The sequence below is a fragment of the Salarias fasciatus genome, chromosome 6 (assembly GCF_902148845.1).
Source record: "Salarias fasciatus chromosome 6, fSalaFa1.1, whole genome shotgun sequence".
NCBI classification, from domain to species: Eukaryota; Metazoa; Chordata; class Actinopteri; order Blenniiformes; family Blenniidae; genus Salarias; species Salarias fasciatus.
In genome coordinates this window covers 33,495,916-33,510,209 of record NC_043750.1, presented here as the reverse complement: position 1 = coordinate 33,510,209, position 14,294 = coordinate 33,495,916, and the positions used below count along the sequence as shown (strand labels likewise).

Below are 14,294 nucleotides of genomic sequence, written 5' to 3'. Positions count from 1 at the left end.
GTTGGTCATACCTCACATAAAATTAATTTACTCGCTGACGATGTAATGGTATACATAACGCACTCCTCTAAATCCCTGGTCCGATTACAGAGCGTGCTGGATCTGTATGGCTCTGTCTCGGGATACATAATAAATTATGACAAAAGTGAAATGATTCCACTCTCATCATTTAATTACTCCGAATATCAAGGTATCTCTGCATTTAAATGGTCTCCGGAAGGTGTAAAATATCTCGGTATAACTGTGGATAGCAAGCTAAAGAATCTGTATAAATTAAATTATGACCCGCTAATTAGAAAGATTGAGGAAGACCTGCATAAATGGTCAAGTTTACCCATCACTTTGATTGGACGAATTAGTTGTATTAAAATGAACATTCTACCAAGGTTGCAGTATCTTTTTCAATCTCTTCCCATTCCTCTTCCAAAAGCCTTTTTTAATTCTCTTAATAAAACTGTGAGGCAATTCATTTGGAATGGAAAAGTGGCCAGAAGGTCTCTGGAAGTATTAACATGGGATTACAAATCTGGAGGGCTTCAATTGCCCAATTTTAAAAAATATTATTGTGCAGCTCAAATGCGATTCATCTTATCCATGTTTGAAGGTGAAACAGTTCCATCTTGGATAAATATTGCATTTAACTCCTTGAAGGATGATGCTTTTGGTGAATTTATCTACAAGTACAATCCAAAAATCTTGTCTAAATTAACAGATAATCCCATATTAATGCATCTAAATAAATTATGGTACGACATACATAAAAGTGTTGGTCAAAAAATTGGTCTGTCACCAAAATCATCTTTGAAACAAAACCCACTCATTCCTTTGACTGTAAACAACAAGATTCTGGAACTTTGGTATCAAAAATGGAATACATATCTTAGGGGACTGCTTTGTGGATGGAACGTTGATGTCTTTTGAACAACTGAAAAGCAAATATGACCTGTCAAATAGAACCTTTTTTGTTATCTCCAACTACGATCCTTTTTACACAGCACGCTGGGAAAGGATGTGGTGTTACCCAATCTTACAGCATTTGAAAAAAATATTACATAACGATGCACCATGAAAATTTATTTCCAAAGTGTATTCTTTGTTGATAGAAGACTGTCCTAAACCAGCACTTTATAAATCGAAACAGAGGTGGGAAACAGACTTAAATTCTACAATTGAAAATTCTCTCTGGTCTGAGTTATGTCAGGACAGCATATCTGCCACTATTAATGCACGATATAGATTAATCCATTACAACTTTCTGCATCAATTATATTTAACTCCAGAAAAAATTCACAGGTCCAAACCTGAACTTTCTGACCTATGCTTTCGGTGTAAAATTGAAGTTGGCTGCTTTATGCATTGTACATGGTTATGTGTAAAGGTCAGAAATTTTTGGCTCGACTTGTGTGACACATTATCCAAGATCATGGAAGTTTTCATTCCCCTAGACCCAGAACTTTGTTTAATCGGAAATCTTATGAAAATTGATGCATCACTAAATAAGTATCAAATCAAATTCCTTGGAATTGCTTTGGCAGTAGCTAAAAAATGTATTGCGGTTACATGGAAGTCTGATTCCCCCCTGCTTTTAGCTAAATGGTATACAGAGATGAATGGTTGTGTGCCTTTAGAAAAGATAACATATCATACAAAACCTTTGTCAGAATTTGGCAGCCATATTTAAACTCTGTTGGTGTAACTGTAAAGTGACTGGCAACACTTTGCTTTATGTCAATGTATGTAAACTGTAAACCAAAATTGTAACTTAAACATAGTAAATGGAGTGTTTTTTTCTTTCTTTCTCCTTTCTCTTTTCTCTCTTTTTTCTTCTTCTCAGAGTGAGCAGGGGTGGGTGGGAGTTGTGGGGAAGTATTTTTTTTGTCATCTGTTGTACATTTGTTGTGCATTTGAAACCAAAAATAAAATATTTAAAAAAAAAAAAGGACTTCATGAGTGAAATCCATGTTTCCTTTACAATTAACCCAGACAAAAATGAGATATTACCAGGCTTACAGAATGATGAGGGGGATTGCAGTTTCTTGTGTAAACAGGTTCAATCATTGATCATTGTGCAGACGAACAATAGCACACTGTTATTCGGGGAAATTGTCTTGAACTAAACACTACTCCAACAGTGTCAAAGTGCTTTGCACTGATACTCCCAGCTGCCACACAAGATGCTCAACCTCCACTGCGAGAAATGTTTGCTTCACAGTCATACTTCAAAATCTGGACAGACTGAGAAAAGTTGATCGAACCAGTAACCCTGCTTCCTTTTGTTTGATGCCTCAAGTCAATCCTACTGACTGTTTACTGCGTCCTCCATCATTCCAGAGTCTGTCAAACAGCATAGACAAAGCTGTGGCATACCTGGAGAATCGCCTGGAGAGCCTCACCAATCCTTACGCTGTCGCCATGACTTCCTACGCGCTGGCCAATGAAGGCAAACTCAACCGGGAGATCCTCTACAAATTTGTTTCCCCAGGTGCGTTCACACTGGAATATAACAGGCAGATATTCACACACATTTACTCACAATATTTCAATGTTTATTAAGACCTGCAAAGTTTTAATTCTCATGATGGTCTTCATGTTCTTGATAATTCACTAATTTATGCAGATATCTTACATTGTTTGGGATAGTGATTTCATGTCTGATTTTACATCATTGCGTATCCAGTAGAGTAGAATAGAATTGAAATTGTTTGTTAGGAATACCTTTTAGTGAATAAGTTAATACAGTAAATGCTGCAAATGTGTTAAAATTAGAAAAAAAAAAAAAAAAAAAAAAAAAAAAACCAGACCACCACATTTGACCCAAAATTGTCTTTTTTTTTAAACTGATGCATGAACATCATGTGTCTGCTGGGTGAGGCATCTCTCCTGTAGAGCCCAGTGCCATCCATCCATCCATCCATCCATCCATCCATCCATCCATCTGTTATCTGCCACTTATCTGGGATCAAGTCGTGGAGGCAGGGCCGGCGATTAGGCTGGGCATCCGGGGCACTTGCCCAGGGTGCCGAGCCATAGGGGGGCGCTTGATGTGGCCGTGAGGCGCACCGCCCAAGTTGCGCTGCTGTGACGGCTGTTTGAGCAGCGCACTGCTCGGTTCGCTTGCTCGCGCCCCTCGACAAATATTGCCGACCCCCCCCCCCCAGCTCAACAACTGACTCTCTGCGACACTACCACGGGGCGTGAGGCTTGCCCAGGGTGCCTGAGAAGCCCGCGCCGGCCCTGCGTGGAGGCAGCAGTCAAAGCAGGGATGCCTAGACTTCCCTGTCCCCAGACATTTCCTCCAGCTCTTCTGGGAGGATCCCGAGGCGTTCCAAGGCCATCTGAGAGACATAGTCTCTCCAGCGTGTCCTGGTCTTCCCTGAAGCATTCTCCTGGTGAGGCAGACCCAGAACAGGGACGACTTCAGGGAAGCAACTAAGAGGCACCAAGAACAGATGCCCGAGCCCCCTCAGCTGTCCCCTTACCCTATCTCTAAGTGAGCGTCCAGTCACCCCACGGAGGAAGCTCATTTCTGCTGCTTGTATCCAGGATCTTGTCCTTTCAGTCATGACCCTGAGCTCATGCCCATAGAAGAGGGTGGGAACTGAGATTGACCAGTAAATAGAGAGCTATGCCATTTGGCTAAGCTCCTTCTTCACCACGACAGAACAAGACAATGACAACTTCAGCCACTGCACCGACCTGCTTGTCATTCCACTGCTCCATCCTTCCCCCATTTATGAACAAAACCCCAAGACACCCAGACATCAAACCCCCTCCTGCTCCTTGGTGCACCGACAGACAGAAATTCTGCCCGGAAAAATTATGAGCAGAACCGGTGACAAAGGGCAGCCCTGCCAGAGTCCAACATGCACCGGAAACAGGTCTGACTTGCTGCCAGCAATGTGGACCAGACTCCTACTTCGGTCATACAGAGACTGGACGGCCCTTAACAGGCCCAGACTCCGCAGTCCTGGAGCAATCCCTCGAAGCTACCATGAGGGAACACCTTTTCCAAATCCATAAAATGCATTTACTGGCAAACTCCCACGAAACCCCAAACACTCTGTGGAGGGTACATCACTGTGCATGCCATTATCTGCTGTCAACTTATCAACACTGCACCTGGCTGCTATGGTTCCCTCAGCTGGTGGTGAGCCCAATGGAGTTTGGACCCACATTGTCCGTTCAGGCTGAGCCCAACTGGGAACCATGGGCAAAGGCCCATCCACCAGGCACTGGCTTCATGTCTGGCTTCAGGGTGGGGCCCCGACTATGGCACAGCAATGTCACGGTCTTTGCTTTAACTCTGTTCATAAGGGCTTTTCAGCTGCTCCTTCTCCAGTCCATCACCCAGGACCTGTTTGTTATGGGAGACCCTACCAGGGGCATAAAGCTCCAAAGAACGTAGCTCCTTGGATCATGTGGACACTCAAACTCCCCCACGATGTTAAGGTGGCAGTTCCGGGGGGAGTAGAGAAAACAGTACGAACAGTTTTTTTTGTCTTTCAGAGTTGTCTCACTGGCCTGTACCTAAGGGACATATATACACACTGGAGGCCACAGCTTATGCTCTTCTGGCCCTGGTCAAGACCAAGGTAAGAAAACCGAGGCGAGAAGGGAGGCAACTTGAACTCAGAATTTAATGATGAATGGCTTACAGGAATGTTGTGGTCCAGTCCGAAGTACTGCGAGGTGGTGATGAGGAGGGCTGCATGCCACACTGTTATTCATCTTCTATATCAGTGGTTCCCAACTGGACCCAACCTGACCCCACCTCCACCGTGCCTTGTGTGATTACAAAAGAAAGTTGAAGGGACCTCATAATACGAATGTGTGTGTGGAACAAAGTTTCTTTGTAGTCTTCTTCACTGATGCCTTTAACTTTTTCGTGTTCTTCTTCCTTTCTGTTCATAAAGGCATTTGAAGATGCCAGGCCTGTGGTGAGATGGTTCAGTCAGCAGCAGTGTGTGGGCGGAGGCTATGGATCAACTCAGGTACAATAAAACTTTCTCCTCTGTCTGTCCACAGTGGAATTTCTTTGCTGTCAGCTCATCACCTTCACCTCACGTTTCCTTTGGCCTTTTTTTTTTTCTCTCCAGGCAACAGTCATGGTCTACCAGGCTGTATCGGAGTACTGGATCAATGCTAAGGAACCAGAGTACGACCTGAATGTGGACATTTTAATGCCAGGCAGGTCGAAGCCTGACACGTTCAAAGTGAACAGAGAAAACCACTATCAAACAAGAACATCGAAGGTGGAAACACACTCCTTCATTCACATTTACAAAAAACACTTTCATGTCTGTTGTCTACTCACCTTTCTCTCTATTTCTGTTTGTGTGTGTGTGCGTGTGTGCGTATACATCTTAAAATCTCAACAGATTAATGATATAAACCAGGACGTGCTTGTGACAGCCACAGGATCAGGAGAAGCAACAGTAAAAGTACAATATCAGCTTTGTGTTTGGTCAATGTCATTTCAAGCTGTCATGAATGCTGTTAATATTTACATATTCTTCCACCTATGTTTCAGATGGTGTCTTTGTATTATGCTCTGCCTAAAGAAAAAGAAAGTGACTGTCAGAGGTTCAATATGTCACTGGAGCTCATCCCAGGTAACCCGGTGCTTTCTGTCTTTTCATATTCATCTGTTCATTTACATGTTGTCTGCTTGTGTTTATCATCTCATCCGTAATCTGATGCTTTATTCTTCTCAGAGAAAATAGATGATGACGAGAAGGTATTCCGGCTGAAAATAGAATTGTTGTAAGTGGAGCTCATCCTCAGTCCTGTTTGTTTGAAATTCGTCTTTCAACAATTGAGCTTGTTTGTTCTTTTTGTTGTTCCTCTCTTATTTTTCAATTTATTGTGTGTGCAGGTACAATAGCAAAGAGCGTGATGCGACAATGTCGATCTTGGACATCGGATTATTGACTGGCTTCACCGTGGAAAAAGACGACTTGGACCGGGTGAGTCTTTTCACAAACACTGAGTGAAGTTTAAAAGTTGACGTTTCATGGAATCAGTGTGGGTTTATTGAATGCTACACTGTGCTATATTAAAGGTGCTGTAGGCAGGATTTTGCTAGTCAATGCCAATTTTTCTGTGTTTTCTTTGAATTAAATGTTAGAGTATCCATTGATAATCCTTTAGGAGTGTAGCATAATTGTACTACTGTGAGGGCGCAGCGTTTCCATCTGTCTCTGTTCTGAGCTGAAAAGGAATCTCAACAGCTCCAGGTATCTTTGACCAATCAGAAGAGCCCCTGAGGCTCTAACCATGATTGGTCGAGGGGTATTCGTCACATGTTCTTGTGGGAGGGGCTTAACTTGCGTAAGGGTGTGATGTCAGAGAAATCAGGACAGGATTGGCTGTGCTGGGTTTCAAATCGCCATTTTAGATGGGTCAAATCGCCATCTTGCAAGATGGCGGAGATGCCGAATCCTGCCTACAGCACCTTTAATATTTGTATGGGTGTCACTGCTGGGATATCTGTCAATGGCCACAAAAAATAGGTCATTAACGATGATTAACAGGCAATCTGGGGGAAATAGATGATAAACAGTTAAAATTTTACATGAAGCCAGCAGACTCTCCTCGTCCCTCAGCCTGAAGACTCAGAGTTTCTCAGATCAACCTCCAAATCTACTTAATTGCTATTTTTTGTCATCTTGGCCCAGACAAACACTTGAACCCCAATTGTGATCCTGTCCCCAAAGAAGTCCTCAGCAGGCTGCCGCTGTCATCAACCCAGGAGGAGATAAAAAAATTTAGTCCTGCAGCTTACATTCACAGCAATCAGAAAGCAATCTGTGTTTTTATTGCTTAGTAACCACTACTGGATGGATGAATATATTCTTAAACTCATAGACAAAAATTAAAGACTGGAGAAATATAGTCTTCATTTCATGTGGTCTTTAAACTAAAACCAAAGATGCTGTCTCTTTTTATCATCTTACTTTAAAAACAAGCTTGTGGTTATGATGTGTGTTTGTTTCCATGCAGTTGTCGAAAGGACGTGCCCGCACCATTGCAAAATATGAGATGAACACTGTGCTGTCAGAAAGAGGCTCGCTCATCATCTACCTTGAGAAGGTACGGCCTTGTTTTTCCCCCTCCTCACCTCCCCTCCCCACCACGGTTTTGCTTTAAAAAAAGGGTTCCCCTGTGCTCCACAGGTTTCTCACACACAGCCAGAGGAAATCAGTTTTAGGATTAGGCAGACGCTCAAAGTGGGCGTCTTGCAGCCGGCAGCCGTGTCTGTCTATGAATACTATAACGGTGAGTCTCCAAGACTCGAACCGCCGCGGTTCAGTTACCACAAAACATTCTTCACGTGCCTTTTTTCATGTTACAGAAACTCAATGCGTGAAGTTCTACCATCCAGAGAGGAAAGCTGGACAGCTTCTGCGGCTCTGCAGAAACGATGAATGCACTTGCGCTGAAGGTGAATGAAATTCAGCACTTTGGATGATGAAAGCTGAGGAGTCAATCAATGTCTATGTCTTTTGACCTCAGAAGACCGTAACATTCACACATCATTTTCATATTTTTGCTCTCAGAGAACTGCAGTATGCAGAAGATGGGAAAAATCAGCAATGATGAGCGCACTGCTAAGATTTGTGAGGCTACACTAACCAGCAAAATAGAGTTTGGTAAGAAACCGTGTGTATTTCTCCCAAACTGGGAAAGTGTTTCTCTGTGTTGGAAAGGGCAATTGAGAATCAATCTGAATCTCTCATTTGCACAGCATACAAAGTACAACTGGAGGAGATGGTAGCTGATCTGTCCACAGACAGTTACACCATGCAGATACTGGATGTCATCAAAGAAGGTAATTTTCATTTTCAATATTTTTTTTCAATTGTTGGCCTGTAAAAAGCCATATACTTTTTATAACCATGTTTTTTTTTCTTTTTTTTTCTTTTTTTTTTTAACTTACACATCATTCATGAACTGTATGGCTTTCCTGTATCATAGAAGTTCAAACACAGAATAAACATTAATTTGATGGAATAAATTTCATATATTAGGAACTACATTTATTTGCTCTGAGATAGTTGACAACTGGTCATTAAAAAAAATTAATTCATGAAATTATTAGACATGAAGTTGATGGGGAGCGTAATTATCATAAAAAAAAATTTTTTAAAGCAAATTTGAACTGAATTTATTGTGTAAATGCTGAATGCATTTCAAGGTGAAATTAAAAGAAATTCTAGATGCATGAATGGTGATTTGTTAAATTTGAGCTCAGGTTGTGCAGTTATTAATGTTCAAGCCATAATTCTCACATAGCATGTCAGGACAAGAGCTCTGTCATCGTTTAGCCATAAGACCAAGAGAATAAAAATCATGATCTGTGTTTGATTTGTGACTTTTACAAGTGTAAGCGGATATTAATAAAGCTCCTGTTAGTATGAGACACTGAACTCATTCATCCTGAAATCGATCCACTGGTCGCTACTTGTAGCTCATTGCAAAAGCCCATTTTATTCCACCAAGTTAATCAAGCTAAAAGTGCCTTATTTCTTATGATGATATGACTCCAGTTCCTTAATTGATTGACAATGTGTTCATAATGCTGGCAGGAATGCATTCCAAGTCTGGAAGTAAAATGAGCTGTCTTTGCTGTCATGACTGCAGGAAACACTGATATTGGTCCTATGGGTAAACTGCGCACGTTCCTCAGCTATCAGCACTGCAGAGAAGCTTTAGGTCTTCAAAAGGGTAAAACGTACCTCATCATGGGCTCGTCCAAAGACATCCACAGAGATGACCAAGAGCAGACGTATGTGCAGTCGGACTTTTCTAAAATGTGTTATGTTTTTCCACAACAGTTCACCTTTGATTCCTGTGTATCTGGCTCATTGTTTTTCTGTCTTCAGGTTTCAGTACGTGCTTGGTGAGAGGACCTGGGTTGAGTACTGGCCCACAAGAGCAGAGTGTCAAACGGATGAACACCGACCGTCCTGTTTGGGCTTGGATGAGATGGTGGATCAGTATAGAGTCTTTGCATGTCAGCAGTAATGAAATCCAAGGAACTGTAACCTTTATTTTTATACATCTCATGTTTTTCCTGTGTAACCTTGCATGGGTGAATAAAGTATATTGTCCTGAAAATTTGGTGTTTTCCATTTAGATCATCTTTGCCAGCCATTGTGAACTTCATAAATGGTATTTTAAGTAAAGAAATGGCATTGCATTGGTCCTGACATACATTTAATGTCTACAGTTCATCATCAATGTCCTATAAAGAAGTCAATTTGTTTGATACATTTAAGAAAATGTGAGAATGAGGAGAGTGCTCGTTTGGCCTCACTCGCGGCACGGTGTGGTTACTGACCCTCAAATTTTAATCACAAACAACATATACTCCATCAACACTCACGAGACGGAGGGGGGGGAGGGAGGGCAATGGGGTCTTCTGTGCCCCCGTTTCCGGATTCCTTCTGGTGGGGGGTGGGGCGGGGGGGGGGGGGACTGTTGTTTTCCCCACAGGCCTGGGGTTTGTAGCGGCTGTGGTTTGGGGGGCTGCTGGCTCTGGGGGGTGCATATCTGTCTGCGGCGGTGGGGTGGGGGGGGTGGGGGTGGCAGTTGTGGGTGGCGGGGGGGCCTGGATGTGGGGTTCGGTGTTCCCTTGCCTTCCGGGGGGGTCTCCCACAGGACATGACAGTTGGATGACGTGGGAATGTGAGTGTGTTTGGGGTAGGGTTGACTTTGTGTGTGTGTGTGTGTGTGTGTGTGTGTGGGTGTGTGTACGTGCTTGCTAGCATGTGTGTGTGAGTGTGTCAGAATGTGAGTGTGTTTGGTTTAGGGATGAGTGGTTGTGTGTGTGTGTATGTGTGTGCATGCATGTGTGTGTGTCAATGTGAGTGAGTGAGTGGGTGTAAGTGTTGGGTTGGGGCGGGGGGGAGTGAGGTGGGAGAGGACAGGGTGGGAGGGGTGGGAGGGGACAGGGTGGGAGGGGTGGGTTGGGGGAGTGGACGGGGGGTCGGGGGGGTGATGCCCTGGATCTCGGGGTGCGTGACCGGAGCGCTGGGGGGTGTACTGGCCTAGGGTGGGTAGCCGCCCGTGTGGGCCGGTTCTCCCGGGTGGGTCATGGCCCTCCGCCTGTGTGGGGGGTTGGCTCTTGGGTTCTTGGGCCTTGGGCTCTCGGCTCTGACCGCCCCGGGCGTCCGGCGCCCGGGGTGGACCGGCTCCTGCCGGTCGTGGCTCCGCGGAGTGTATCATTCAAAATCCATGGCGCTGTCCATGGTGCTGAAACAGCCAATCCACCGTAGTGATGCAGAATATCAGTAGTTCACTGATGATTCCAAGGCACATGATGATTCCAAGGCGCTGTCCATGGTGCGGAAATAGCCAATCCATAATTGTGGTGCAGAGTATCAGTTGGTGACTTTATCGGTAAAAACCCAAGATGCTGTCCATGGTGCTGAAATAGCTAATACACCGTTGCGGTGCAGAAAATCAGCGGGCCACTCTTTCATGTTAACTCCAAGGCACTGTCCATGGTGCTGAAATACCGAAATGCAGCGTTTTGGTAGATATTAACAGTGGGTCTTTATTCATTGATGAATTCCAATTGCTGTCCATGCTGCTGATTTCGCCAGTTGAGTGTTGTGGTGAAGTTTAAAGGTGGGTCGCTGTTTACCAATAAATCCAAGGTGCTGTCCATGGTGCTCAAATAGACAATCCACCATTGTGGTGCAGAATATCAGTTGGTCTCAGTATCTTTAAAAATCCGTGGGGCTGTCCGTGGTGCTGAAATAGCCAATCCACCATTGTGATGCAGAATATCAGTTGGTCACTGTTCGGGAAAAATCCAAGATGCTGTCCATGGTGCTGAAATAGCTAATACACCGTTGTGGTGCAGAAAATCAGTGGGACACTCTTTCATGATGATTCCAAGGCACTGTCCATGGTGCTAAAATACCCAAACCCACCATTTTGGTCAAAATTAACAGTAGGGCTGTATTCATCGATGAATTCCAATTGCTGTACATGCTGCTGATATAGCCAACTGCCTGTTGTGGTGAAGTTTAACAGTGGGTTGCTGTTCAGCAATAAATCCAATGCGCTGTCCATGGTGCTGAAATAGCCAATCCACCATTGACGTGCAGAGTAGCAAATGGTCACTGCAGACCCATCGCCAGACATGGGGGTGGGGGGTGGGGGTGGGGGTGTTGGAGTGAGGATGGTGCGGTGCATGCTCGTGCTAATATATTTTGGGGGATTTTGCCCTCTTGCCCCTGCGTAGACCCGGCCCTGTTACACCATATCAGTTTCCCTGTTTGTGGCAGCTATAAACCTGCTACTCAAAGCCGGAGAGTCACAGTGTAAAGGACCAACGGCAGGCGATGGAATAAGACATATAGCCTGCAAAACATTCATGGACGACATCACCGTGATGACCCCATCCATTCTCGGGACGCGATGGGTCCTGGGTTCACCGGAGAAGATGGCCACCTGGGCCCGCATGCAGTTCAAGCCTGGCAAATCCAGGTGCCTTCTGAATGGAAGTCTGTCAAATAACACCTTCAGCATCCAGGGGTCGGAGATTCCAACCATTCAGAAGGAACGAATCCATTGCTTGGGAAAGAGAGTGCCATAACAGCACTCTGAAGGACAGGGGGAACCTCGAGTACACCTCAGCTCAACTAAGGGAGTGACTGAGGAGAATCGATAAGTGTCCGCTGTTGGGCAGGTTTAAGGTGTGGTGCTTCCAGCATGGCATCATAACAAGACTCCAGTGGCCGTTTCTGCTCTACGACTTCCCTATGACTAGATTAGAAGCAATGGGCGTCCCTCCAGCATTCAGCTTAGTCAACCTCTACAGCAAGTCTTCAGTACTCCGGTTACCATGCTCCTTGGTCTGTGTGCAAGCTTTTAGTCTCCAGCAGAAGTGTCAAGAAAGTACTTTCCCATGCCATGTTTTCCATGTACCCAGTCAGTTCTCGAAGAGCTGGGCTGATTGTGATCACCTGGGCCCAGAACTGTTTGTTGCAGGTGATTCAAATCAGCCCAGCCCTTTGTTAACTGACTGGGCACAACAAAAACATGGCATGGGAAAGTACTTTCTTGACACCTCTGGTCTCCAGGGACACAAAAGCCAGGCATTCAAGCACTGCCATCAACTGCGGCAGGAAGTGGAAACCGCTTGAAACAGTGAAGCAAGCAGAAGCCTACCGGAGGTATCAAGAAATCATGGGCACTGTGTGTTGGGGACAGCTTGGGCTTGGCAACTATAGTGCCAAGAGCTGGTCGAAAAGCAACACACAAGACAGAAGGGACTTGGTGGTGCAAAGGATGCGGGAGACAGCTGAAGAAGAATTAAAGAAGAATTAAAGTGGCAGTGTTGGGTTCCCAGGCACGCTGGATGCAGTGGGACAGGGCACTCGATAGACCACTGTCTTGGAAACTGTTCAGGGGTACTGACCAAAGCAAGCTGAACTTCCTGCTGCGCGCTGTGGTTACTGCTCTGACATTTTGACCTGAACTATGTAAGACCCCAGGCTTTAGCAAAATTGTGTTTTCAAGCTATTACAGTGCTGCCATACTTATTTCCAGGTGTTTTATGAGGGAAAAAATTCAGGCGAGAATGAAATTCATCCTCATTCAGTGTGCTACAACATAAATAAATCTGTACCAGTAGCACCTAGAGTAATTCTGCACTGGGTGAAAATACAGGTTGTCAGCTTTCAAATGAGACCCCAACCATGCATGTACTCCAAACAATTCATGAACAGCATTCAGTTTACTTTGGGTACGTCTTTAGTTGAACTTTTTGGCGAAAATGGCCCCGAGCTTAAAGGGTTAATATGTTTATTTGCACTCTGAAAATTGACATTTCTGAATGGGTTCCAATGAGACTCTTTTTCAAACCAACATCACCGCCCCCTGCTTTAGACCCATCATTGATTTTGTCATGTTTATCTTTCTCAGAGTGCCAATAATGTTTCCCAACAGCTGCTGGGAAATCAGGTGTCCCTGTGTTTGCACTGAGAGATGTTTTTGGGAGGAATATGGAGGAGGCGGGAGGAGAGAGCTGGCTGGATGAAAGGAAGGAGCTGCTCTTGGACGGGACAGAACAGGATCAGGAGACGGAGGATGAGGAAGACTCTGCTGCTGCTGCTGGCCTCTCTGGCCTTTGCCTCTCTCACGGCTTTGACTGATGGAGCTCCGCTGTGAGTAGACGTGCTGCAGCTTCTTTAACGTTCTGTTTGATGGTAGACTGGGCAGAGGACTCAAACTGTGTACTGAAATACAACTGCTGACATCGTCCTGAAGTAAAGTACTGTCAAAAAACTCAAGACATAGTAGAAAGCAAGAAATGTGATATGTTGATCAGGGTTGGGGATCAGTGGATTGCATGCAACGGCGTTAGGTAATTAGGACACAAAAAAGTAACTGTCATCTGTTAGAGTACATTATGAATATGTAATCTCATTACAGATATATCTGACAAAAACATGGGTTACTGAGCAGGATTACTTTTGAAAATCAGACTGAATATACCAGAATTACAACAGACAAGTGCGCTACAAGCAGACATTGTGAGACTTTACAGCAGTTTATGGCGCAAACCTCAACACCACCATAAATATATAAACAACAGACAGAGTGTGTCTAAGAGCAGTCAATACACTGGGTGGATGACACACTGTACCGTATTGGCCCGAATATGAGATGATGTTTTTTTCCAGAAATTGCATCCTAAAAGTGGGGTCGTGCTATAATCGCGGACTTACGGTAGATGGTCAATACCCATCCGCGCCACTAGATGGAGCCAAAGTATCACTGACCAGAGAGCGAGTGGAGTGATGAAATTAGATCAAATGATCTGATGAAAAATGGCGGATCATCTGGAACAAAGGGGCTCGAACGCTGGACAACTGAGCAAACAACAGAGGTGAAGTTATGATACCAACTTTAAACTGATGGTGATCAACGCAGCAGAGTCATCAAACAACTGCCAAGCTGCCAGGAGATATGGTGTCGCAGAGCGCCTCGTTCTTATTGGAGAGCACAGAAAAAACGCCTACAGATGCTAACACTATGAGAAAAGCTTTCCGTGCATCCGTGGTCCCAAGAGCGACGCTTCAGAGAGACTGATAGAAGGGTGAGTGAATACGTCACTGAAAAACGGAAAGACGGAATGTCCACCACCAGAACTCAGCTAAAGGAACTGGAAAGTTATTTACATCATTTATGCAGTTTTGACCCCTTGAGGCTTCTTATTTGTTGCTTATTTTGAGAAAGAGAATACTGTAGTAATATTTTTTTCATTTTATATC

General features: G+C 44.5%; 1 protein-coding gene and 1 pseudogene across 1 annotated transcript in view; both read left to right on the top strand.

Annotated features, from left to right (window-relative positions):
- The window catches only part of LOC115390829 (complement C3-like), a 64,666-nt gene extending 55,544 nt beyond the window's left edge, over positions 1–9,122 (top strand). The window contains exons 29-43 of the mRNA XM_030094846.1: positions 2,332–2,482; positions 4,507–4,592; positions 4,914–4,991; positions 5,097–5,252; positions 5,379–5,441; positions 5,531–5,612; positions 5,715–5,763; positions 5,876–5,966; positions 7,003–7,092; positions 7,176–7,278; positions 7,355–7,444; positions 7,560–7,652; positions 7,748–7,831; positions 8,644–8,788; positions 8,886–9,122. Of these exons, the coding sequence (XP_029950706.1) occupies positions 2,332–2,482; positions 4,507–4,592; positions 4,914–4,991; positions 5,097–5,252; positions 5,379–5,441; positions 5,531–5,612; positions 5,715–5,763; positions 5,876–5,966; positions 7,003–7,092; positions 7,176–7,278; positions 7,355–7,444; positions 7,560–7,652; positions 7,748–7,831; positions 8,644–8,788; positions 8,886–9,027 (1,503 nt within the window). The 3' untranslated portion in view covers positions 9,028–9,122. The remainder of the gene's footprint in view (positions 1–2,331; positions 2,483–4,506; positions 4,593–4,913; positions 4,992–5,096; positions 5,253–5,378; positions 5,442–5,530; positions 5,613–5,714; positions 5,764–5,875; positions 5,967–7,002; positions 7,093–7,175; positions 7,279–7,354; positions 7,445–7,559; positions 7,653–7,747; positions 7,832–8,643; positions 8,789–8,885) is intronic.
- Positions 9,123–13,107: 3,985 nt separating this feature from the next.
- Positions 13,108–14,294, top strand: part of LOC115390831 (complement C3-like) — a 46,406-nt pseudogene continuing 45,219 nt past the window's right edge.